This window comes from Schistocerca cancellata, chromosome 4 (assembly GCF_023864275.1).
Source record: "Schistocerca cancellata isolate TAMUIC-IGC-003103 chromosome 4, iqSchCanc2.1, whole genome shotgun sequence".
Taxonomy (NCBI): Eukaryota; Metazoa; Arthropoda; class Insecta; order Orthoptera; family Acrididae; genus Schistocerca; species Schistocerca cancellata.
Genome location: NC_064629.1, coordinates 485282125 through 485309071, shown reverse-complemented (window position 1 = coordinate 485309071; position 26947 = coordinate 485282125). Strand labels below are relative to the sequence as shown.

The window sequence follows — 26947 nt, the reverse complement described above, 5'->3', positions numbered from 1 at the left end:
GAGTATTGCCCATTTGTCCTGGGATACCCTGTATACAGACCCACAAATCACGGAGCACCCTGCATATAGACTATATGTTATTATGCATTACAAAAATATTTTATATATGACTATTTTTTGCAATAACTGAAGTTTTTCTGGGCATCTCTGTTGCCTATCAGTAACTATTTCCTCACCTCTGCAGAAAATCTTTAACAAATAGGTTTTCGGAATGGGTAGGATGCATAAGATATAGACACATCCAAAAAGTAAAAATTTCAGTTTCCATTGATCACTCTCTCTACTCTTCCTTAGGGTGGAAATTCTTTAATGTGGCCAAGTACTCTCACTGCCGACATTCTACTGTTTCCATGTAACTCTGTTCCGCTGACTTGAATGATGTCAAATGAGTCTCCTGTTCATGTCCATACATTTTTCATACGTTTTACGTGTAAAATTATACAACTGTGATTTTAATGTTTAATATACTCATGATTATTTCAATGTTAGCCATGTTTGAGATATGACAATTGTTTTTAAAACCAAATAAAACTTGCAGTGCTCAACATATATTCAATCATCAAGTTATCAATGACAATTTTACATAGGTCTGTATACTGAAATACAAAATCAAAGAATGAAGAGGCAGACAATAACGAAGGATGTGGGATGGCAAAGGAAATAAAGTATAAGAATCTAATAACTCAAATGTGTTGCATTATATTTGATGGCCACAGGTACAGTGACAAGTGTGTGTGTAGAACTCAGAAACTGTTTCCCTGCCTGAATCTTATCTTTTAATAACAATATTAACAAAAGGGAAATGAAACAAACATATACAGTAGCAGCGACACCGATAATTTACATCATAATACATGCCTCTATTATTTACACATCGAAGATACTATAAAGTGTGAACAACATTAAATAAAACATAACGCAAAACAGATAAAAATGGAGTGTATCACGCAGTCATAATCAGAGGACTAAAAAAATATTTAACAAACACCAATGCTTCACAAAAAGTAATGGGCAAACTTGAGCAAAGGCTATTACATTTCGTGTTAGTTACAATGCAGGTCTGACGCAGTATGATATAATGTACAAATACTCAATGAATGTGGGGTCAGCGCACACACACACACACACACACACACACACACACACACACACATTCTCTCTCTCTCTCTCTCTCTCTCTCTCACTCACTCACTCACTCACACACACACACACACACACACACACACACACACACACACATGACAAATACTTATTGAATTTGGGTTTGCACACACTGCTTTCTTTACATCTGTTCTGATGGATGTTTTCACAAAGGGCACACCACATAGATTATATTTATTTTTTATTTTTTTAGTATAACTAAACTGGCAAGACCACATGACTCATAATCTGGGGAACAAATACTACAATTCCACGTACTGTTCCTTTCATATACTGTACAAAGGTTGAATCTTTGAGAGTATATAAAGCAGCTCTAAGTACAATGGAAGTTAAGAACTGAATTTGTGAGCTGCTCCACTCACTATGTGAAGAAACAATAATTTATTTACAATAAAACAGACTGGTTAGTTCACATTCAGATGCTACAATTAAAAGGAAAAAAATACATTCATAAATATTTACATTGCACACATTTTTTAAAAACTACGTCCTCCTGGCAAGACAGAAATACCCTAACATAATTAAACACTTTAACACATACTTTATAAATACTGAACTGTCACAGCTATTTGGATATATGACAATTATTAACAATTTAATGAAGAATCATTTCCATCTTGCCTAATAGTAACCTTAATTTATTCAGTAACTTCTCCCTTTCAGACATATTTTCCATTCTCTTGTAACAACCTTAATTTTTTTTTTTTTATTTGAGAGGAACCTATTGTTACAAAAATCTACATAAATACATGCGGATTACTGGAGCAATACATGTACTCTTCAGCTGATGCCTGTGTTACTTGACATTTCTGCATGAACCCAACAGATTTTAGCCTAAATGAATTCCACATATAAATATTGCAAAAAACAATTACATGGTACTTAATTAGCAACTTCATTTTATATGACGTATTAAATTTTAGTGGAAAATCTTTACTGATAATGGCAACAGCAAACACATAGGCAGTACCACATCCACTATAAGGGAGACTAAAATAATTATGATATTTCACAATCTTATATTTTATTCTAAACTAACATTATCTGCAAAGGGCCTCAGTGATATAAAAGTGTCAGAGGGTTGAATCTTGCATAAAAATGTACATAGACAATTTTCACAAATTTACAACAGTACCATAAAAGGGTAGCTGAAACAAGATTAAATTTGATGGAGTGGTGTAGATGACTCACAACAGTAATGTGTTCCTTTAAGAGATAGTCTGTTATAGTATAAATAATATAAAATTTTAATTTCTTGTATAGAGCCCCATGTATGAAATTAAAATCTATTTATTTTTGACAATATAATGTAATTGGATCTATTTATTGGGCTTTACAGTTTATGAGTGAAATTAGTAGGATTTATGGCAAAGTTGAAAGGATATGGAATTAGATTCGTGGAGTGAATTACACTCGTGGAACGAATTAGACTCGTGGAGCAAATTTACAGTCATGGAGCAAATTAGACTCGCAGAGTGAATTCAGATTCATGGAGCGAATTAGACGCACAGAGTGAATTTAGAGTCATGGAGCAAATAAGACATATAGAGCTAATAGACGCATGGAGCGAGTAATACTTTACTATTGTTCTTATATCCAAGTAAGCTCCTCATTGTTCAACAGTACATAGCGTGAGTTTACCACTAGACACACAAAATATCACACACCCATCAATACTAGACACGAAAAACACACAGACGAAAAGTTATTTAACACTTACTTTCGTTTCATCATTCACACTGCATGAAATAACCCACTCAATCAGATTGCCAGCCTTACTGCTAGCCTTAGGAACATGCTACAAGACTGATGTATAACTTTTTTTTCTTCACAACATAATTTCCATTTCAAAGAAGTTTAAGAGAAACCACAACATAAGCAAATTTTTGCTGTCAATATAGAATTCAGCCAGCATGTACATTTTTGTGTCTGAATTAGGATTAAAGTTACAACATTACAGACTGCAATCTGATTTTACAACAAGCTGATCCTCTGTCTGACTGCAGGTCCTGGAACTGGAAAGGACTAGGATGCTTGCTTGACGTGGGATATGGTAAGGTACTAGGAGACTAACAGGAAAGGAAATTTGTTGGGACCACAAAAGGTTTGAGGAATGGGCCTGGGACGGGGTGTTATTGCATGAAATAATCCGGATGGTCGGAGTCTTTTTCAAACCTCTTGGCTTCTTCCTGCATGCTTTCCTTAATTTTCAGAATGGCGGCTGATTCAGTTTGGTCCTGGAAGGAAGAAAGTGTTCACTGCACAGTCCAAACTTCCAACATTTTTTATGATATCTACAGAAATCAAATTTTTACCGAATTTTTATTTTTGAATTTTAAAATTTCAGAATTGAAAATTAGCAAAGTAAAGTTGAGTTTTGAAAAGAAATTTGGTTCATGCAACACACCCTTCCGTCATCACGGCTTCGTGTGAGTTTGGCGGGCGGACATGTTAATTGTGTGACGAAGGCAGTAGGGAGGGGCAAGCGCATTAACATGAGGCATACTGAGAATTAAACACAAACTTTAATACTTTTTCAGTAATTATACACATTTTCATCACAATTACAAATTTAAGAGTGCATTCCATCTTGCAGCAGTATGGTGTGCTTTAACACCCCTAGCAAATTATAATGAGAAAAAAAAGAAGCAATTTTGCAAGTGGATCACACCAAAGCGTAGCTTCCTCCCTACTTCCCTACTTACACAATCTTCAATCTGACCAACAAAATTTATTTTAAGTATCTATAAAAATGCTTCAAATAAGTAAGCAGCACAGAAACTCAAATGGCTAATTTAATTCTGAAATATTTCCACAGCATATGAATTAAAGTGAAACATTATCTCACATTCCTGCAACAAATATTTCACATGCAAATACTAATTTATAACTCAAGTTTCAGTGTTTTCACACATACAGTCTAGCTGTGATTAGTTATGTCATGGCAAAATAATAGAAAGCAAAAACGTAAACAAAAAAAACTGAAAATGATAGCACCAGACATTAAGGTGCACAATCATGATTACAACTAGGAATCAAACACGTCTAATGGTCAGAGTGTACATTCACGTATGTTGCCCACATCTAAGAAATACCTTACATTAAATTTAAAAATAGTTCAAAAATTTATTTTATTTATCTAGCGATGTTGAGATAAGTCGAAAACTTGGCAAGCAAACTCTTGAACGTAGGACGGTTCCTTAGGCAAGACACCATGTCTCGGCGTGTTTGTATCTGGCACTACGTCTCGGAGAAATAGCCACCAGCACTCATACTCACATTTTCCCCAGGTCCCCCAAAGCCCCCCAAGTTGTAGTCTCCCATCCCACTTCCGCTGTCTTCTCGTGGTGTGCCAGGACCACCATTGGCTGGGGAGTTCTTCATTCCATCCAGGCCATCACCATTCATAACTGGCCCCATGGTATTAGGTCCCATTGGTCCCATTGGACCACCCTCAGGACCAGTGGCCATAGGGAAATCCTGCAACAAAAGTAACATAAAACAACTAGCAAAGTAAAAACAAATGAAGGAATTTAACAGTTCTGGTTTATTATCAGAGACAGATCATCTTCCTTAAGTTTTCTACTTACACCTGGTATATTTCCACCGGGGACAGACTTCATCATTGTATACATGTTCTCACCACCAGAATTTGAAGAATCTGTGAAACAATTAATTCATGTCAGATGAGTATAATTTTAATACAATTCATTCTTAAACTTACTTCATGTAACAATAAACCCAAAAATTTTGTCACAAATGCAACTGACTGCTTCAACGGCCCACTTAAAAACAAGAATTATATAATATTGAAAATGGAACATAAACTAGATGCATAGTAAAACATAGTACCCTTGAACTGTTAATGAAAGGAGCATCATTTAATATAAGCTGACACACAACTTTATAAATAACACAAATAAACTTTGTTTTTACTACTAAAGATTACTGTTATATTAATTTTAATTAATTAGTTGTAAAACCTATATCTTACATGAGATGCCCTAACATTAAGTTAAATTTATCATTATCTAATGGGGAAAATGTGTGGAATGGAGAAGATCTGAAATTAAAACAGGAAAGCAATCTCCAGATGAGATATGGCCTAATAAGATTTTGTACACATGATCACATTAGAAGCTGCTGTAATGATAGGTCGATTCAGCTTTGACTTTTCGTTCTTGCTTACTTTTGTTTTATATGTATATTACTTTATGGAATATACCTGCTCTGCTCCCACTATTTTCCAAGAAATTATAAAAATGTTTCTTATTTTAATATGATACACTGCAACAACATAACCCACATTTACATTTGTTATAAGCAAAGGAGTATGTTACAGGAGTTAATACATTTAGAGAGGATCAAGGCCATGCTTTTTAAAGTAAAGATAATCTGTACAGACAGAGAGAGAGAGAGAGAGAGATAGAGAGAGAGAGAGAGAGAGAGAGAGAGAGAGAGAGAGGATATATTCAAAGTCATAATTGAGTGAAGAATGTGTCAGTAACCTTAAATTAAATGTTATCCTAGAAAAGGATGCAGTCACTGCAGTTAACCTAACTCGTTAGACAGTGCAAAGTTCTCAGATTATTTTGTTATACCATCAAACTATGACTTATGTATTACAAAAGCTGATTTACATTTATGCCATGTTTTAACATTATAGAAAAAGTAGGAGCAAGACCTAGATGCAAAGCAACAGTTTATAATACAACAGGGAGGACAAAGTGACATTTCACTTCATGAAAATTTCATTCCACGAATACAATGCATTCTAATGCAATAGCTGTTTAGCACTATGGGGTCAGGAATATGCCAAGGATTTGATTAATAAGCTGGCATTTCAAAAGTTTTCCAGTGTTGGTTTAGAACAGGCTTCACTAAACTGGAAGGGGAGCTAATAATCTTTTGGTTAGTACTGTACTATGTCATCACACTATACAAGGCAGACTGTACAAATAAATAGTTTTCTTCCCCAATGGATTTTAGATCATACTATTTCAACATAAGTATCTATAGAAATAACACTATTTTATTTATGCATACTCTGTGCTACAATTCAGGTTGAAGTACAGTGTTATACTAAAAAAAAAAAAAAAAAAAAAAAAAAAAAAAAAAAAAGAAAAAAAAAGAAATTAAAAAAATTGGGCGGAGAAAATAACTACTAAGTTCCAGTGATTCTGAAAGTCACTATGGATTTTTGGCTATCCCTGTGGCCAATAGATGTTCTCATTTGACAACTAACTGCTTCCTGCCTTTATGTATACATAATATATTGGAATAGATGGGTTAGGGCAAGTCATGTAAGCCTGACAGATATGCCTGTCTTGTATATTCAGTATTCACCTTGTCTCGTCACAGGACTGGGAGTGGGCATTCGGTGACTAGCAGGGGAATAGGGACCCACAGAACCTAGAAAGAAATACAATCAGTGCTTCTTACGTGACTCACAATTATTTTAACAAATGTGTTGGAATATCTATGAACTAAAGATGACAAAAGAGATTAAAAATGAGCACAACATGCACTACTAACAATAAGCCATGCTATTTTATGGACAATTTCAACACAAAAATGCCCTTGACATAAGTCAGCATACAAATTAAATTTTACTGTCACAGCCACAACTAGTGTAGATACATTTACTGAGCTCATTTTTTGTAACCAGTGTATTTCAGTTTGAGTGCTCAACATGAAAAATTACAATAGCAGACATTTATTACTATCAGTTACAGAAACAGTTTCTGGAGCTACAGGATAAGTAATGAGTCTGTGTATTTAGTACATTCTTTTAGATTGATGCTAGCAATTCATATTATATACAATCAATTTACATGCAAAACTTTAGAAAGGAGGGAAAAGTTCTCAAAGCCATACTTCCCAGAACATGGCATTTTCAAAAAGATGACGTAGCTTCAAGGATTTATACATAAATCTACATCATCATCGTCAATACCAACATTATTTGAAATATGGTTTTCAGTCAAAACTAGGCCCCTCTAACAACCAGTTAAGTTCTAATGCACTTTCCTATTGCATGCGAAGTGCAAACATCACTGATACACTAGCCTTCTAAGTTTTAATAAATTACAGTTAAGAAGTAGCTACCCCACTTTCCCATAGTTAGCTCAAAGTGTACAAGGTAAGAAGGTTCTATATTCTGAATATTACATACTATAGAACTGAGAGGTTTAACAACAACATGTATAGAACCAATTTTGTATTTGGTCACACTGAATTGTTCAGCTGGAAAAACAACTACTATTAAAGCAACTGCAATAGGTAAACAGCTTTCATAGGGTGCTCTTCAAAAAAGTAAATACCAGTTACACAAATTAAAATTAAAAGTAAATTGACAAAATCATTACTGCATAGGCACCAGAATCATAGAAACACCACAACTGCACAATAATTTTTACACCTGCTGATCAAGTTATGAAAGTGGTGTCTAATATGACATGGTAACACAATTTGTTTACTGGTTCCATCAATATTCATGTTACCACTATCCACAGAAAAAGTCTCCATACATTTTAGGTTTACCCTCACATACATTTCAAATTTCAGTGTAATCTTTAGAGATATAAGTGTGTTACTGGCTATGCCAATTATGACAATTCCTTATTAAAATTCTGAAACTGGTAACATTAAAATAACAAAGGTACCATCAAATAGAGTGATTTTGGTCACTGTGGGAATTTCTGACAGTATGGTTTATTTGCTCTTTCCCACTGCATAGCAACTAACTGCTGCTAATTTTCACTTATAATTATTTTAAGCATGAGATTGTATTTCATGCATTCCACAACTTTTATTTTGGGCCACAACTTTTATTTTGGGTCTAATGTTTATCTAGTTAAATATCTGATGAACAGTCTCATTGTTGAAAGTTCACACACTACCATCAAGGGGAAACTTTCTATTGTTGCAACTGGTGGAAAGTATTATAACAGCAGCTGTCAACAAGATCAGTAGTCTACAGCATTGAGACAGTTGTTCTACAAGCTTGCCAAGTTTTTCATATAGAATTATAAAATAACAACAGGTTTCACAAAAGTGGGTACTGTGTGCAGTGATTTCTGATAATGCCAAGAAAGTGCACTGATGGCAAAGGAAGATCCCAACACCAAGGAGGAGTTTTGCAAGATAAACGAAAGTTAGTAGGCACATTTCTACATCTGAAAGATGACAATTATTCAGATTTCATGCCAGTTATGTGAGAGTGGCACTAGTTGCTCCACTATGAGGGTGCAAATCAGATTTGCTTTAAATACATGCTGTAAAGGTTGTGAGCATTAGTTACCTTTGAGATTGGACACAGTGAGTTGATATTAGTCAGGAATACCTCTATGACAACGAAGACACCATTATTGACAGCTCGCTGAACTGGTTTTGAGGTGTGTACTACAGCTACGAGAAGCTAAATGTCCCTTCCAAATTCTGCAGAAAGACTTGGCAAGAATATAGCCACTGTGCGTAACTGCTGGCAGCAGTGGTCAGGGGAAGGTATCATCACAAGAAGACTGGGCTCCAGACAGCCACATGGCACTACTGAGAGGGAAGACCATCGTATTTGGCATACAGCTGTGACGTATCATGTTGCGTCTGCAGCAGGAATTCAAGCAGCAGTTGGCACCACAGTGACACAACACACTGTTACAAATCGGTTACTTCAAGGACAGTTCTGAGCCAGATGCCCTATAGCATGCATTGCCCTGATGCCAAATCACTGCCATTTGCAATTTCAATGGAGTCGAGTGAAAGCTCATTGGAGGGCAGACTGGAGGTCTTTTGTGTTTTCTGATGAAAGCTGGTTCTGCCTTGGTGCTAGTGATATTCGCGTGTTGGTCAGAAGAAGACTAGGTGAGCACCTGAAACCAGCCTGTCTGTGGCCTATACACACTGGACCTTTACCTGGAGTTAAGGTCTGGGGTGCGATTTCATGTGATGGAAGGAGCACTCTTGTGGTTATCATATGCACCCTGGCTGTAAATTTGTACATAAGTCTGGTGATTCAACCTGTCATGCTGCCATTCATGAACAGCATTCCAGAGTGTGTTTTCCAAAACGATAATGCTCACCCCAAATACTCTACAGCGTGTTGACATGATGCCATGGCCTGCGTGATCACCAGATCTATCTCTAACCAAGCACTTATGGGACATCAGTGGATGACAACTTCACTTCAATACTCTATATTAACCAATTCTTGGTGTTGAGATTTGTTCTTCTAATAGCACCCATCTCCTCTAACCACTGGATGTAATCCTCTTCAGAACAATGAGAGGAGCAAAATTAACTGAATGGAAGAAGTACACTCATGGAACCATTTCCGAGGATGCTTTTCCATCTCTTCTGAAGCCGACACTGACTAAGATTTCAGCTAATCCTACTGAAAACAAAGAGGGTTTTTTTTATCATAGGTCTAATCTCATTTGATCCAGATCATGTCTTACAGAAATTGCCTGATACTGAGGAGGGCTGGCAAAGTAATGCAGAGGCATGAGAAATGTTCAAAGAAGTTCATTATCCTCCAAGTAAACCTGGTAGTTCGCACCATCACAAACTAAACGTTCCTCCTGGGAAATCGGTTATGGGCCACGACTTCTAGGAAGACAAAAACAGTGCACAAACAAGTGATATTGCTTCTAGCAGTAATAAAAGTGAAAATGAGCCATCATCGACAGATGAAAGGAGAGGCTTTTCTTTTTGTGGACTACAAATACACACCTGGAAACAAGGAATATATGAGGCAGTACATTGGAGAGGCCACAAATGTTGGTGCAAGGGGAGTATGTTTGAAATTCTTGTACCCACACAACAACAGTAGCAACATACTTGTAGTTCTTAAATGTCCTTGATGAAGACACAACACAATACAAAAACAAGTTCCGCAATTACTTATACACCAGTTGAAATGAGATGGCTGTTTATTTTTAAAGGCATGCTTTGGATCTGTAGACTGTCTTAACTTTATTGTCAATGTCTGAAGTGTTTGCAACTTAATTTTGAATGATGAATAAGAAATCTGATTTTGATCTTTTTGTAGAATTTCTTTATTTTGTGTCTGTTTTTAATATTTCAATTTAGAGCTTTCAAAATTTGCAATTTAATTTGCCAGAAAATAAGAATTGACCTTTAATATATTAGATTCATTATCTCAATCCTTATCAGACATTCATAATGATGGACATCCTTAAAATGTGTTAAAATCTCTGACATTAAATAAGAAGAATGTAGAATGTTTTTGAAACGTCAACTTATGTCCAAAATTCCACCTGCACACTTTGTAAATTCAGGTACAGATTTAAAAAATATGGGGGTAATTTCCGACACTATATCTGTCTCAGGCAAATATAAGTACACACACCCTTTGTGTTCTTAGTATGTTTTATTTGTTATATATATACCTCACCACTTCTGTAACAAACAATGCAATCTAACATAACCAATCAAAGTTACAGTGTAAATAACCTCAAAACCATCAGAAATCAACCAATCTGATGGTATATTTGGCAACATTGCTGTATACAGTTTGTAACTTTGTACACAGATTACTTTGTCACTGATGACGAATAAAGATCAGTAGCTATCAGTGGTTTCTTCCCAAGTAAAATCTCTAAATATGAGTATCAACTATTGAGATTGCTGTCATTAACTATTCCTCACAGCTTGCAGATTTTCAAAAACTATCTGTTGATTCACAGAAAAATTATTAAAATAGTTGCACAAGAACTTAATACACACATCAAAAAAAGTTTTGCATCACCCTGGTTCCCAGAAATCGGAAAGACAGGCGTTAATGTATCACAGACACAGTACCTCTGACTATTCAGAGACACCACTTACCCATCCAAAGATGTAAACAACCATGCCTGAGCAGCACCTATTAGATGGAGGCGGTCTGACAACCCATCAGTTACGGTCATTCCACAAGGAAGGAGGTACATGGCTAGTGTTGTCTGTAGTTCAACCATGCCAAGATGGCCAATACCACGGTTTGATTATGTCTCCATTGTTACTTTGTGCCAGGAAGGGCTCTCAACAAGGGAAGTGTCCAGGCCTCTCTGAGTGAACCAAAGCGATGTTGTCCGGACATGCAGGAGATACAGAGAGACAGGAATTGTTGAGGACATGCCTTGCTCAGTCTGCACAAGGGTTACCACTGCAGTGGATGACCACTACCTACAGATTATGGCTCAGAGGAATCCTGACAGCAATGCCACCATGTTGAATAATGCTTTTTGTGCAGACACAGGGCATCATGTTACGACTACAACTGTGTGCTATAGGCTGCATGACGCAGAACTTCACTCGCGACATGCATGGCGAGGTCCATCTTTGCAACCATGACGCCATGCAGCATGGAACAGATGAGCACAACATGCCAAATGTACCGCTCAGGATTGGCATCACATTCTCTTTGCCGATGAGTGTCGCATATGCCTTCAACCAGACAATCATTAGAGATGTGTTTTTACAATACGTGAATGCCATCCTCCGACTGATAGTGCAACCATATTGGCAGTGTATGGGTGAGGCATTCATCTTCATGGGTGACAATTTGCACCCCCATCGTGCACATCTTGTGAATGACTCTCCATGTTCTCCAAACATGAACCTAATCGAACATGCCTGGGATAGATTGAAAAGGGCTGTTTATGGACGACATGACCCACCAACGACTCTGAGGGATCTACGCCGAATCACCATTGAGGGGTGGGACAATCTGGACCAACAGCACCTTGATGAACTTGTAGATAGTATGCCACGATGAATACAAGCATGCAACAATGCAAGAGTACGTGCTACTGGGTATTAGAGGTACTGGTGTGTACAGCAATCTGGACCACCACCTCTCAAGATTTCGGTGCATGGTGGTACAATAAGCAATGTTTGGTTTTCATGAGCAATAAAAGGGCGGAAATGATGTTTAAGTTGATCTCTATTCCAATTTTCTGTACAGGTTCCGGAACTCTGTAAACCGATAAGATGCAAAACTTTTTTTTTATATGTGTATTTTTTAAGTCTCTAAGTGTATCTATGAATCTAACAAGAAGTTCAAATTTTGTAAGCAATTAACACAAAATTAATAATAATTTGACCACTTTCAAACACAATCCTAAAACTGCTAGGTTTTCCTGATTCACACCAAACAATATGTAAAATTACATCCTGTCTCAAAAAATGTGGAATTAGGTATGTCTCAGTGAAATGTGAAGAAAGTATGTTGAAATGCCATGATTCTACTATATTAATATGTAAGTAGGATGTAGATTATGCATGTAATAACACCCAACACTGAAATGAAGACCAAATAATCAAATGAAAGGTTATAGGAATTTGCATCTATGAAGAAACAGCAGACATATCTATAGAACGACAGTAACTGCCACATAACTATTTTGAAAGGAACATTAGCGACATACACGGACACCAATTCCAAACATGTTAGGTTGTCTTCACAGAAAGATAGATTAGCTGTGCTGAAATTAGCTTTACCATAACCAGTCACTATCTTCTTATAGTCTTTACCATAACCAGTCACTATCTTCTTATACTTTGTATGATTTTTTGTATTTGTTTTTATAAAAGACGATTTATTGCAACATGTTTGGCTGAATGTCATCACAGCTGTAATGTGCATTATATGCTGTGGCTCTTATCATAGCAACATCATTACAGTCTTAAAACCAAGTACACATATGCAGAAAAAGTCATAAAAAGTTTAAGTAATTGAAGATAAAATAGCAGTGGTGTAGAAGCACCAGGTAAGTCTAACAACACATAGTGACTCATTATAAGAAGGCAATTATACTGTAATAGATATTATATAAGAATTATTTCTTAGGAAGAACAAACACAGCACAAGCATTTGTTTACTACTCTTCTATTGTCAAAATAATTAGTTACTGTTATTCACCTTAATGAATTATTACTCTAAACCAACCAACTATGTAATTTTCATCCAAATTTGTGTGAGCAGTATGTTAGAATTATTATTACACTTAGAAACCTATGAAGTTAAACTAGGCTCCTCTGTTTTAAATTCAATAAAAGTAGAATCACACCTCCGTATGTTCTTCCCATCCTCCAAAGATACAGATGTGCAAACACACTTTGTGTGTGAAAATTTTGTCCTGTACATTCATTTGCACTGCTCTATCTTTGCAGGAAAAAAAAAAACCACCACCACTATTATTCTCCCACTTTTGGCTATATGTCTGCTTTACACCCTTAGCACCAAAACTGACTGTGCCTCATCGATCACAAATATTGTGGAATGAGAAAAAGAGGAATATGTGTTTTCTTCAGGCAAAATTACCATTTCTGATCTATCAGTTTAGACAGCAACCTGCTTTGTTTGCAATTGTTTCTGAATAGCTGTAAAATGTAATTTAGACTCTTTATTTATCACTAACACAAGTTAGGTTCATTTTCACTTGACATGAAAATAGTATCAAACACACCGCTTCATTACTTAAAACTGACAGTATTTTATGATAATATGAATAAACAAATGCACCACATCTTTAATACCTACACCAAAAACTTACCTTGTGGGCTAGGCATTATAGGAGTTCCTGGTCCTGGGGGTCCTGCAGAACCAGGTGGTCCCTGTAACAGAGGAAGAAATCATACATTACTGTTACCATTGCATGCATATGACGAATTCAGTAATTTCATTACAAAAATCAGCTCCAATACCTGAAGTGGCCACATCAAGAAACTGGGCTGTTTTCATTATGCCAAGATACTGAACTGTTGGTGTAGTCACACTGTCCTATAACAACTATGGATGGACAAACTTCAGGAATGTTCTATACATCGGATTCACCACTAGATGTATTTTTCTACTGTTTTTCTATCTACTTTACAAACTACCTAGCAAACCGACAACTAGTAACACTTTTGCAAATATTTAAAAATCTGTGTGACAAAGTTTTCAACAGTTCTCATAGCCATACAATCAAAACCGCCACCGTCAAACAAGCTAAACAGTCTTGCATTTGCAAGGACAATATTGTTCTACACTAGTGACACTGACATCAGAAAAGATGTTTACCACAGCTATTTTGAATCTATTGTAAGATATGGAATAATCTTTTGGGGGAATGCAAACAGTGTAAATATGATATTATTACTCCAAAAACAATTATTAGAAATGTGTGTAATATTAAGTCTAGGGATTCATGCCAACTTTCATCCAGGGATCTAAATATTTTAACTATTTTGTGTATTTACATTTATAAACTATTTCTCATCTATATTTGATCCAATCCAGAATTATTTATAGAAAGCCATTTTCAACATATCTATGACACAAGAAACAATGATAATTTCACATTACCATCTCACAGATTAAAACTTTACCCCCATACTCCTCAATATATGGCAATGAAAGTTTATAAGAGTGAAAAACTTCTTCATCCAAATATGCCACTTCATGATGTATTTTGCATATTATGAGGAGAATGCCGAAATACTTTTCATTCAAATACAATGAGTGCAATCACAAAAATTCAACATGATGTTCACCAGCTTTGATGAATGTTAAAAATTGCATGGGGTGTATAATACACAGCTGTTCTGGTTTATTTTTTTTAAAGACGATCATTTTGTTCATGAAAATCGTCACATTGATGACCAATCGAACATATTTAGTAAAAGGTAATACAGCTCTTTATTATCCAGTGCCATTTTTTACTTAGATTACAAATCAATAGCTAAATCTTAAATCTTAAGTATTATGATTTAATTCCCAAACACTTGTGCTTTGAAGAATGATTAGCAATTTTTAGTTACTTCAACTTCCTGACATAAACAAGCTGCTATAGAAACATGACACCAACCTCCCTTACCTACGAATTAACTCTTTGCACTTTAATATTTGTTTATGAAATAGTCTTCAATCAAAAGTTCATACCACAACCAGTCACAATGTCCATGAGGCACTGGTCCTCATCCTCAGGCACCAAGGAATACAAAACACTTTAATACTCTATGTTACTAAGGCTATTTTCTACAGCATTCCTAGTTTTTCATCTAGCTGCAAGACTGTTCACAGTTTCAGATTGTATTTCTACCTATGTAGAAAGGGAAAATGTATGTAGTCTACTTCTTATAAGATTCTGATGGCACAAAAATAATGGAATTATCTAACTTATTTGTTGTTTGAACTACAAGTTATCTAATTAAAACTCTTCTAGCATGATGTTTACTAAATCAACTGCAACATTCTACTGTCTCACATAAACTCATCTTTACTAAACGTATCATATCCAGTTCATACTGTGGTCTTATACAGCACTTTATCAAAAATACAAAGACTGTGTATGAGAAAGTTATTTGCCACTGCTGACCAAATAAACTGTGTGATTTTCATAATGTAACGTACATATCTCAGCAACTTCAGCCACTTTAAAACCATTTGAACTTAGAATCTTATATACAACAATTTGTTTGATTTTCATTTACATACTGTAGTGTGTGTGTTGATCCTACAAGACAGACTCCACAAACGTTTCCAGCCTGATACTGAAAAGTTGTGAGAATTTTAAGAAGCTGCAAATGATATACTGGGCCACATGTGAAAAGAATGCACCATTACAATAAATGAGTGTTACAAGAAAGAAAACTAGTTACTACTTTGTGATGCAATTTACTGGTAAGGAAAACTAACTTCAACAGTTTACTAAATAACTGGATGGCATCGACACGGAAATCTGTCAGTTATATTCCACCATTAAAGATTTGGCAAAAGACTCATCTAAGATGTACATTCATTGGAAGTTAACATTGCCATGGTGAGCAGTTTTAAGAGGTTAACAAGGAAAACATACCACTTTGAAGTGCAAGTGTACATTAGCAGGTCTTTGATGACGATCATTTGAGAGACACTCATCACAAAAAATGAGGAGAGAAGATGGAAGAAATGGGCAATATCACTTCTCTCTGCAGCTGACTGGCACTATCCTGGCTCTATCCTGTTGAGATGTTACTTACAAATTTTAGAGCTCTTTCAAGAGAAATATATAAAATTTTTGGAATCTGTTATTACAAGAGGATATAACCTTTTTTTATTGTGATCCTCTTCTTGACAAGAGTTGCCACAAGTTACCCAAAGCAAGAGAAGCATTACTGGATGTGATGAACATCTCTCAGTCCCTTAAGAAGATCATGGAAACAATCATCTAAGGACTGTAAGGCAAAGTAAAAGGATGCTACTTAAAATGTAATTGCTGTGCTTCACTACTACACTAAAACTAAGATGCCATTATAGAAAAAAAGGGACAAGAGAAGATGAGTCATGGCATTTCCCTATAGTGCTGTTGCTTCCAAGGATATGGAGAACACTTGTAGATTCTAGGAACTGTGCCATCCATCATGCAGTCTAAATTTGATGTGCAGTAACTTTTTCTTCTTCTTGAAACTGAATAAAGATTTCTGAGGCAGAAAAAATTGGATGACAATGAAAAAGAAGTGCAGCTAGAAGGCATTTTGCCACATTAATCTTCCCAATTTTTTTTTTAGAAATGTGAATTCAAAAGTGGCATAGTTGTTTTCTTTCCATCATCTATCAAAGTTGACCAGTCGTGGAACATTGTGAATTAACCCAGAATCTTGACATGTGGCTCTCAACAAAATAGCGTTCACATTTTCCACCTCCACACCAATCCAATGCCTTAAGCTCATACCAGCTGCAGGGGCAAAATTTAGTTCCTTGGTTGCAGGATGTATGTTGGTTGCACAAGCCCATTTTTCCACCCAGAAACCCTTCATATAATCATCTAATTATGCTACGTAAGGGAAGTTAACTCTTTATACAATGCAAAGCAGGCAATATAATTTCTGTTCACCTCCTCTTAGCAACTATATTAAATTGTATTTCAGTACAGATACATACCCCATAATTTCCAGGAGATGAAGAGGAATAATTCATTGGCTGTAAACAAAAAGGAATGTATTAGAACAATATGTCTATTTAGAAATTTTAAGAATAATAAAAATAAGAATTACTTGTTAAAAATAATTTGTGTGTGTGTGTGTGTGTGTGTGTGTGTGTGTGTGTGTGTGTGTGTGTGTGCGCATGTGAGAGAGAGAGAGAGAGAGAGAGAGAGAGAGTGCTGTGAGACAGTCTCACATAAAACAGGGAAACAACAAAATACTAAGTCACCAAAGAGCTCACATCAATAACACAAGAACAATAATTTATCCTGTTTTATCTGCCACAAATGCCACAAATTTCTTATATTTGTGGGTGATTTGCCTAAGGTAGTTTCAGTGAAACAAAGGAAAGAAGCACAGACAGAACAAATATAAACAATATAAGTTAGTAATGGAGGGCTAGCATGACAGGACTAAATGACATAATATGAATAACCTTGTGCAAACAACTGATTTGTGGAGCTGGTTTTCAGCTTATCTCCAACACAATATTATTTTCTCTTCTTTCCTTTTGCTTAGTGATAACTTGGGACATCACCTGGGCCACCAACATGACTGCAAGCAAAAGGTTGGTGTGTGGATCTATCTCTATGTCGGCTATGTTGGATATTAATGATTTTCAAGGAGGATTAATTATTTATGCATACTTTGTTTGTGCTCCCAGTACCAATCGAAAATTTGCAGAAGAAATACAGAACTAAAGCATGCCAAGTTTATGGTAAAATTTGACTTGCTAAAGCCAATAGAAAGAAAAGTAACTCACAGGGAGGCAGACATGATCAAAGAAGATAGTTCTGTAATAACAACAATTATGCCATAAAAGTGATAGTTAAATCCTAGTACATGTCTAGACAAGACGGGAATGGTTGAACACTAGAGGCAGTTGCTACTGAAAACCAGGTGGATGCAAAGAGGACCATTCATTGGCGGAAGGAGCACAAAACCCTGCATAACAACAAATGCAAATACGCAATTTTATCCAAGAAGTCCATGTTGCTTTATTCAACACCAGCATATCGGTATTTTTGCTGTTTTCATTATGCCTCTAACAGGAAAAATTTTATTTAGAGTATGTTATGTGCACAATTAGGAAATCAACATTAGTAAGAACAATATTATTTCCTAGTAACTACCTCACACCAAGAATTTGCAATTGCAATGTATGATGCACACTGGGTGCAAAAAATAAAAACTTGAAGGTAATTTCTAATTTAGACAGGAAATACTGATTCTAGCAAATTGTGTCAGAAAATCATTTTTGAGAAATATACCATTGTAACACTACTGACACAAAACAGCAGCCAGTCAGTGGCTGTGCATTAGAGGCCGTGAAGAGTTTGTTTGCAATAATGACTGAGGCAGTGAACAGTGTTCCCAACATGACAGGAAGTTTTTCTAGAGAGTTCCGAGAAAACACATGCATTTCAATTTAATTTCAATTTCTTTTGTTGGCTTTGTAGTTTACCATTGCTGATATACCTGTTACATTAACAGTTCATTACATGCCCTCTGTACAGTAGTGAAACTTGAAACAAGTGGCCTTCAGAATTCTGATAACATGAGGCACCTTACACAACCAAATATCAAGTCACCTTACTGCTATGCTTTTTCTTGTACTGCAGTATTAAAAAAATAAAATGAATTATGGAATGTCTAGCATTGTTGATCTGATAGTCAAGCTCTACCCAACACACATCAAACAAAAATCATTTTTAATGAGCTATAGGTGGATAGGAATTTAAAATCTGCTTAGATTTAACTCTGCACCTTAGCATGTTATCTTGAGGTAATTCCACCAGTAACTGTGCTTTTTAGCATATCAGATGGGGAAAGTTAGATCAAGTTCACACAATTTCAAACGCCAGTCACCGATTGACTATTTTCTTAAGTTGCATCTTCATTTATTGTAACTCCGTACTTAGTCAGTTGCAGGCTAAGGCCTTTATTAGTCATGTTGTGTGTCAGAGTCACAAATTACTTAAATTATTTTATATTCACTCATTCAACACAAATTCAAAAACAAAGATCCTATTGTAAAATCTAATGTGTACACAAGGACTAAGACTTGTCATGCAAAACTAATTGAAGTGAACAAGCAATAATCATGTGTGCTTACTGTAGATGTATTGGGCTGCCACTGAGGCCGTCCTCCCGGTCCCGCCATTGACATAGGTGGCATACCAGGTCCTGCTGGGCCGCCTGGTCCTGGGCCACCGGGGCCTCCGGGGCCCAATGTACCAGTTGGAGGTGGTCCACGCATGCCTGGGCCATATGAACCAGGACCCATCGGGCCCATCGCAGGTCCCCTCGGTGGGTTCATTCGAGGATTCATAGGACTCATGCCTGGTGGACCTGAAAGAGGTACAGTGTACAGATATCTCAAAACCGAAGTCATGTTATGTGTGTTCTTTCATTTTAAATTTACCTCATTAAAATATATCTACCCTTTTCTCCAAATGACAGCTGTGTATGGACAAATTTTGTCCTCAAAACTGAGGTAAAATCTAACATTTAAACACAGTACAACATGGGAGGGAAACTTGGTCAGTTTACAGAAGCATACAACAGCTCTCATCAAAGCTCAATCTCAGTTTACAGCTACAATAAATATGAATTATACTTGTTAAAGTTGCTGAATAATATTAATGAAGAGTTAATTACTGAACACATACTGTACTTCTTATAAAACATCATATTGATACTAGCATTATGTTTCCTTCCACAAGGAAGTGAAAAAAGATAGCAATAAATAATATAAAGAGTAAGTAACATAGCATAGTCTGACAGGTTCCTACAGAAGAAATCAACAAGGCAACAAAAGCAAACATGTTACTTTAGAAGAGTGCACATTAAAGTCACTGTTGGAGCTGTTGAGGTTTGTGCTCATTACCAACAATTATGTTAGATGTAGTTAGAATTGATGCAAAACTAATCAAAAAAGAAAATGTTACTTGTTATGTCTATTAAGAGACATTATCCTTTCCTCTTGAGGCTCACTTATGTTCTAAAGTGCAAGGATGAAATACTGTGAATTTACTGTTTTTTCTAAAATCAACTTCCTCTTAATATATCATCCCACATTCTTGAGTGTACACTCATTAATAATTTTATATTTTACATCAACTTACTTTGTTGATGACACATATGGCAGGCTTGTCACAAAAAGCCAGAGAAAATATATCAATAAAATTAAATTTCAGTTTCATTGTTATGGAACATGACTTGTCATTTCTAAAAATCAGTTATGAAAATCACCCAAAACTTTGGCAACAAAGTGCTAGTTATTATTGTTAGCAACATTAATGATACAGAAAATTTTTAAATTTTAGAATTTGCAGATTTAAGGAAATAATTGACTATTAGCATATCTAAAGGCCACACTGGTGAAATTAGGTATATATTAACAAAACCAGGTATTTTACATGCAGTGGGCAGTTATTTATTACATACAGCACATTACTTAATTACTTCACACCAGTAACACACATTTAGCACAAATAAGAAACAATTTAGGATATTTGGAACTAACAGATAATGTTTTCAACATGTTTTATCAGTATATGAATATTTGCTTCATAATTTAACCCTGTAAACACTAAAGGCAAAGTATCTCATTGGTACCTTAAGTTTCACAAGCTGAACTAAATATTTTGTTATACTGCAACTATTACTGAGAAGCAACTCAATTAGCTGAGCAACACAGACAATATGTACTGGAGTATTCTTATGCCAGATGTAGAAAACACTCATACAACCCAGAGAGGAGTGATTGCCCCTCTCCCCCCCTCCCCGCCCCATATCCCCTCTTGCAGATCAGGAAGGTCAGAGAATTTTGATGAGGGAAAGGGGGGGGGGGGGGGGGGGGAGAGGAGTGCATAGTGTGAGAGTGAAGCAAGCTCAATTATCAGCATACAAATTCTACAAAGGGAAATACATTATGACTTTGCATACACTGAAGTTTTGGTACTGGGTACAGAGGTAAGAGGAGTAGTGGTCAGCAAGTAAGAAAGGAAACAGATAGAAGTTAAGCATGAAAGAATATTACTGAACTAGTAAAGTGCTGGTAGCAAGTTCTCATGTTGTTAGATGGTAGGAGTAACAAACAGGTTTAAGACATATCCATACTGTACTACAGGGAAGGAAGATTCAAGTTTAATGTCCTTTCAACATCGATGTCATTCAAGACAGAGTACAAGTTTGGGTTGGGTAAGGATGGGGATGGAAATTGGCTGTGCCATTCCACAAGAACCATCCTGGCATTTGACTTATGCAATTCAGATAAATCACAGAAAACCTAAATTGGATGGGCAGATGGGGATTTGAGCTTTGGTGCTCCTGAATTACATTGTAACTAGAATTCTTGAGAACAGACACTTAATATCAACTCTAGCACCCACTGTATGATAGTATCAAAATTTTACATGCTGTGAAAACTTGAAGACCACCTACATCTCTACAGATCATGTTGGAAGCAACATCCTGAATATAGGCAGTAAATAATAACAGTTAAAATTGTGGGTAAGCATATTTCACCAATGTATGAAAGTTTTCATGTATTACAATTTTCTCAGTTATGTACAGTAATGATTTTCATAGGCCCATTTTTGATTATATAGAAATTATTTCTATAATAACTGCAGGGTATCTCAAACTTTCACAATAATAATTATTCTATATCGGAAGTATTAAAACAGCATTAAAAACTATGTCCAAGAAAAATTATAGAATTCATCAAGAATCAAGAATTCTGGAACAAAACTTCAATGTTGACTGAACAAAATTTCACCAAGTGAGAAAAAATTCATGAAATGTGATCAGTGCAGCCATTAGAAAATGATGGCTTGGGCTGTGTTTCATGGTAAGACTACAGCCTTGTTGTGTTGGAAATACAAAAATATTGAGCAGTGATACACCCATAAAAAGTTATAGAATTAAGTACAATGAGTAAACAGTCAAATGAAAAATCAGTCCACTTAACTGTGAGCAACATGCAACTCCAAAATTTTGATTTTGTTACAGCAGGTTCATGGTGAAGATTTCATTCCACTATGAAGTAGATTTTGGGTTCCTGGACAGTTTAATGGGAGTCACATTTAAAGTTCAAACAAAGTTGGCTAAAAGAATGTTATGGGATAACATTATCAAGAAAGAGAAACCAGCAGCTGCAGCTGCTGCTGCAAGGGTAGGTCAATAAATAAAGGCAGATACATTAATAGGGATGTAAAACATTTATCATAACACTGTTTTCATCATTTCACTCCCTCAGTTTCATAGAGGTGCAGTTATACACAATGGGGACAGAATAATAGAACCTGACCAAATGATGAGGAAACATTTGTAATAAGGTGCAACACATTCAAATTCAGACAGGCCTTTACACACTGACAGTGTTGTTCATCTGTTTCACCAACATAAAATTGTTGCTGGAACTTCGTTTCTTTCCCCCTTACGAAGTCATAAATGGCAAATATTTTCAGTCCTCAAATACTCTAGTGAAGTAGGTGGAGGGCAGTTCGAGAAGGTAGTTTCTGTTTGTTTTTCAGGACTGACTGACTGACTGACTGACTGACACACACACACACACACACACACACACACACACACACACACACACATATATATATATATTTTTAGGCAGATGGAACATTAACAGTGACTGCCTAAAATTAATACAGTGTGGGAATGAACAGCAGGTAGGCAATCAAACACAAAAATACCATGAACAACAACAATTTTAAGGTAATATTAATGTATGTTCAGTTTCATATAAGTAACATTGTAGTTTGAAACACAGGAACAATACTTTTACCTGAAACCAGAATAAAAGTCCTCATGCAGGTAAGGTACTATATATTTAATAACATTTCTGATTTTTGACCAAGTACACTCACATGTACCCACTATCAGACAAATGAATTATACAAAATAATTGTCATTATAATCTTCTGGTAAGTGTCTGATGCATATTAGTAACTACTTTTCTTCCAATTTTTTAACTGTGTACTTCATATGATTCGCACCACTCTTGTTCGCTCCTTTGATGCATGTTGACAACAAGAGATCTCTTTATTCCATATTACATTAAATTCACATATCTGTCTATACTTCTGTATTACTGTCAGAAATCCTCCTGCCAATTTTCTTGTCCCACAGATAGAATTATGAATTACCTTATCAAATAAAATCAAACAGTAGTCCAAAAGAACAGACATTACACATTCATATAACTGATTCACCTCAACTAGCAATGAATCCACCACCTTCAGTGTGAGTGCACAATTACATTCGACCTCCTGCAGGAATCCCAAAGTAGCAATCATGGAGAACACAGATGGGGACTGCAGATAGGAGGTGTTGATGGGACTGTGGTTCGGCCAGAAGGCACACTGAGATAGTATCCACAGTTGCGACCAACACTGTGTCCAGATGACACAGCGGTTAACACAACTGCCTAGTAAGCAGGAGATTCCAGGTTTGAGTACCAGTCTGGCACACATTTTCATTCATAACTGCTGATTCCACATAAAGTCTCGATGCAGCTGACATTTCTTCCCTTTCCTTTCACCCCTCCCCACCTTCAATTTACATGATTAGTATTTAAACCACAAAAGCTAGAGACAGCAATAATAATAGATCTGCAGTTAGAATGTTGGTACATCTCTGTTTGTTCATTGAAGGAGTCAAAATCTGACTGACCACTAACCTTGATATGCGATATTCTCTAAATGACAATTTCTGAAAGTACCATATTTATGTGACTGAAATACAATGAGGAAGTGGACATCAAAACAAAAAGCTCACCAGGACCACAGTGTAGCAAATTGTGTTGTCCCCTCTTTGAGCTGTTAACTAACTGTTAACAAAGGCATGCACCAATGGAAAGAGCAAAGGAATATGATGAAATAAGTTAAGGTGGTTAAAAACAACTTTCTGGTCACAACATTTCTACCTCTGATCAGAAAGATACGATGAAGCAGTATCGAGGTGTTCCATATATGGAATTGTCTTCTGATACAGGGTTACCTATTCTGGTGAGAGATTGCTCTTGTTTGTTGTGACCACCACATACACAAATTTCAGTTCACCAAATTTTAATACAGTGTATTTTATACTCTAATGAAAAGGCAGCAGCATAATTTTGTGGGGATCTGTTCTTTATTTTCGCTGACCAGGAGATTAATGTAGCATACACTTTAAATGTTCATGGATTGTCTGAGCTCCAGCCTAATGTTCTGTAACTCATATTTTAATGTGTGATTCCATTATCATTAATTCAGAATCCTTTCTTTGCTGACTGTGTGTCTTATGATCAATCATCAGTAACACAGAATATTTTTGTGTCCAGCATAAACTAAATGAAGTTAACAGGGCACTGAGAATGAATTAACTTATTCCTTGAATTACACCTTCATTATGGCCAATAGAAAGGCCTTGGGTGACCTAAGTCAATCAACACACACACACACACACACACACACACACACACACACACACACACACACACCTCTTCAAAAAAACAGAACCAATAACTTAATCCTGCCATGGCTAAACCATCTAAAAATGTCATTTCTATCCTCTCGTTTGCTTATGAACTTCAGTTCATACATTTAGTGAATGACAAGTGGTTTGGTGCAATGAAAAGAACCTAAAATCACTGCAGATCTGACAAAATTTTACACAGTGGTATTTAAGCACTTTTAGTAGACTAACGACTATCTACAGAACTGACAGTGAGTAACTGGTGCATACAATTTTCCTTCTCTGCTGAAAGAACAAGCAAGTTGTCATCTCCAGCTGCAACTAGAGGCATGTGAGGACAGAGTGAGCAACAAAATTAATCAAACAAATCTTCTAAAGACCCTTAACTGTACATTGAGTTTTTGCCTCCCTCGTGTATTTTGAATACAGACAGAGCAAGATGTGGGAAAACTAAGTCTCATATAGTTGTATATCCACAGTCACTTCTTTACCTCCTCACTGCATTCATGGAAAAACAGTGTAAGGGTGTGTGTACATAATATCCAGAAATCACCACTATGCACTGTATAGAGGTTTGAATGATATATAATATGTAGATGTTGATGCTACATAATTTACAGCATTGGAAAAGTTTCAGCAGCTATCTTTCAGTGCACGAGTAAAAACTGGATAGGAGAAAGAGAGACAGTAAGGAAAAGAGAACAAAAATACAGATAAAATTATGAATGAAATGACCTACAAACCCTGAGACATGAGCAACAAAGAGTGACAGAAATGTAAGGTCTCAGTGTATATCTAAATCCTAGATGAATAATAATATTTAATGTAGAACCACATTATCTGGGCCTCTGTGTGTATTTCAACAGTATATACAGTTACAGTATATGTTTGAGGTCATCCTCAGATCCATACATCAAATTACTCTGAAGTGCAGCTCTTCAACAAGCTGAAAATTCAGTTGAAACTCAACTGAATCTTCACCCTGCCTTTTGCAGTAATTAGATGTATAGATCTAAGGGTAACCTGTAACAAAGGCTGAATTTGATTATCCTAATGAAATATTAAGTGACGCAGACTGTCTTCCATCAATATTGAGAACAGTGACAAATTGGACTCTGCATCTTCCACATTATTACTCTGGCATTTAAACAGTGAGACACCACACCACATTTATGCACAGTAGCATCTGATTGGATCACTGTAAATGTATAGTTACATAAACAATGAGTGTCTTCAGAAGCTGGGAAAAAAGCTGATTGTACAATTAAGATGATGAGAAAGGGAAAGAAACAAATGTTTCTACAACACTGCAGAAGAACTAGGTACTTGGTCTTAAGCAACCTTTTTTTCTGTGAGAACATTATCATAAATGTGAAACTTGAGCAATTAACTCAAGCATAGTACTCTAAGTGTCTACATCAACTAGCCGTCTGTTCAGTGTATGAATGCAGTATCACTGATAATGTTCCCATCAGCTCCTACAGATCTTTGGAAAAATTGTAATTCATTCCTAAGCTAACACAACCTGCAAGACAACTATGTTCTTCTAAACAGTACTACATTGTAACAACAGACGAAGTTACGAGATAAAGAACTGGTCATGTTAACCCCCATCAATTCACATTCTAAATCCTATACGTGAGCCAAAATATTTTTGACAAGTACAAAAACATTTTTAGATTATAACATCTTCAGCAACTTTTTTAACCTTGAGAAGCAGTGAAAACTGATAAAAGAAAAACTACTCACAGTAAAAAATTTATTTTCATGTTAGCAAGATTCTTTCTTGCACGCTGTGCCTTCTGTGGGAACAACATTAATAGGAACATGAAAAACTAAATTCTGTAACACAGTAGAAAACGTACTTATGACTATCCCACACTGGTCTAGGTCAGACCAATATGAGGTATTATAAAGTGTTTTAGAGTTACCAAAGAATTAAATTTAGGAATTATTCTACCCTCCAAATCACTGTGGTGCATTAAAGGAGATGTAATTATTTTATAAATAAGGCAGACATGACTAAACATTCCCCACATCTCAGCACACATACAGATCTCAACTATGTTTCACAGAGCAAGTCATATATATTCAAGTGAAAAGATTTTTAAGGAAGCATGCCACTGTTCTAAACATTCCTTGTGATTTGGAACTTATTGAAAATGGCTATTTCACTCAAGCCAGAGAACCATGTCAGGCACTGATAACAGTGGAAAAATGTTCCTCAAACCCACATTTTGGCTAACATACATGAATCACCCTCATAGAGACACTCTTTGCAAGAGTCCCAGTAAAAATATTCAAAAACCTTAGCGTAAAATGTGGCACACGCTAACTTTCATTTTAATTCACACTTTTC

At 35.9% G+C, this 26947-nt stretch overlaps 1 protein-coding gene across 1 annotated transcript in view; it reads right to left on the bottom strand.

Annotated features, from left to right (window-relative positions):
- Window positions 1-676: 676 nt before the first annotated feature.
- LOC126183219 (single-stranded DNA-binding protein 3-like) overlaps window positions 677-26947 on the bottom strand; it is a 346891-nt gene continuing 320620 nt past the window's right edge. Inside the window, 7 exon segments of the mRNA XM_049925001.1 lie at window positions 677-3398; window positions 4441-4641; window positions 4752-4822; window positions 6508-6573; window positions 13719-13779; window positions 17069-17107; window positions 19226-19461. Coding sequence (XP_049780958.1) covers window positions 3294-3398; window positions 4441-4641; window positions 4752-4822; window positions 6508-6573; window positions 13719-13779; window positions 17069-17107; window positions 19226-19461 — 779 coding nt within the window. The 3' untranslated portion in view covers window positions 677-3293.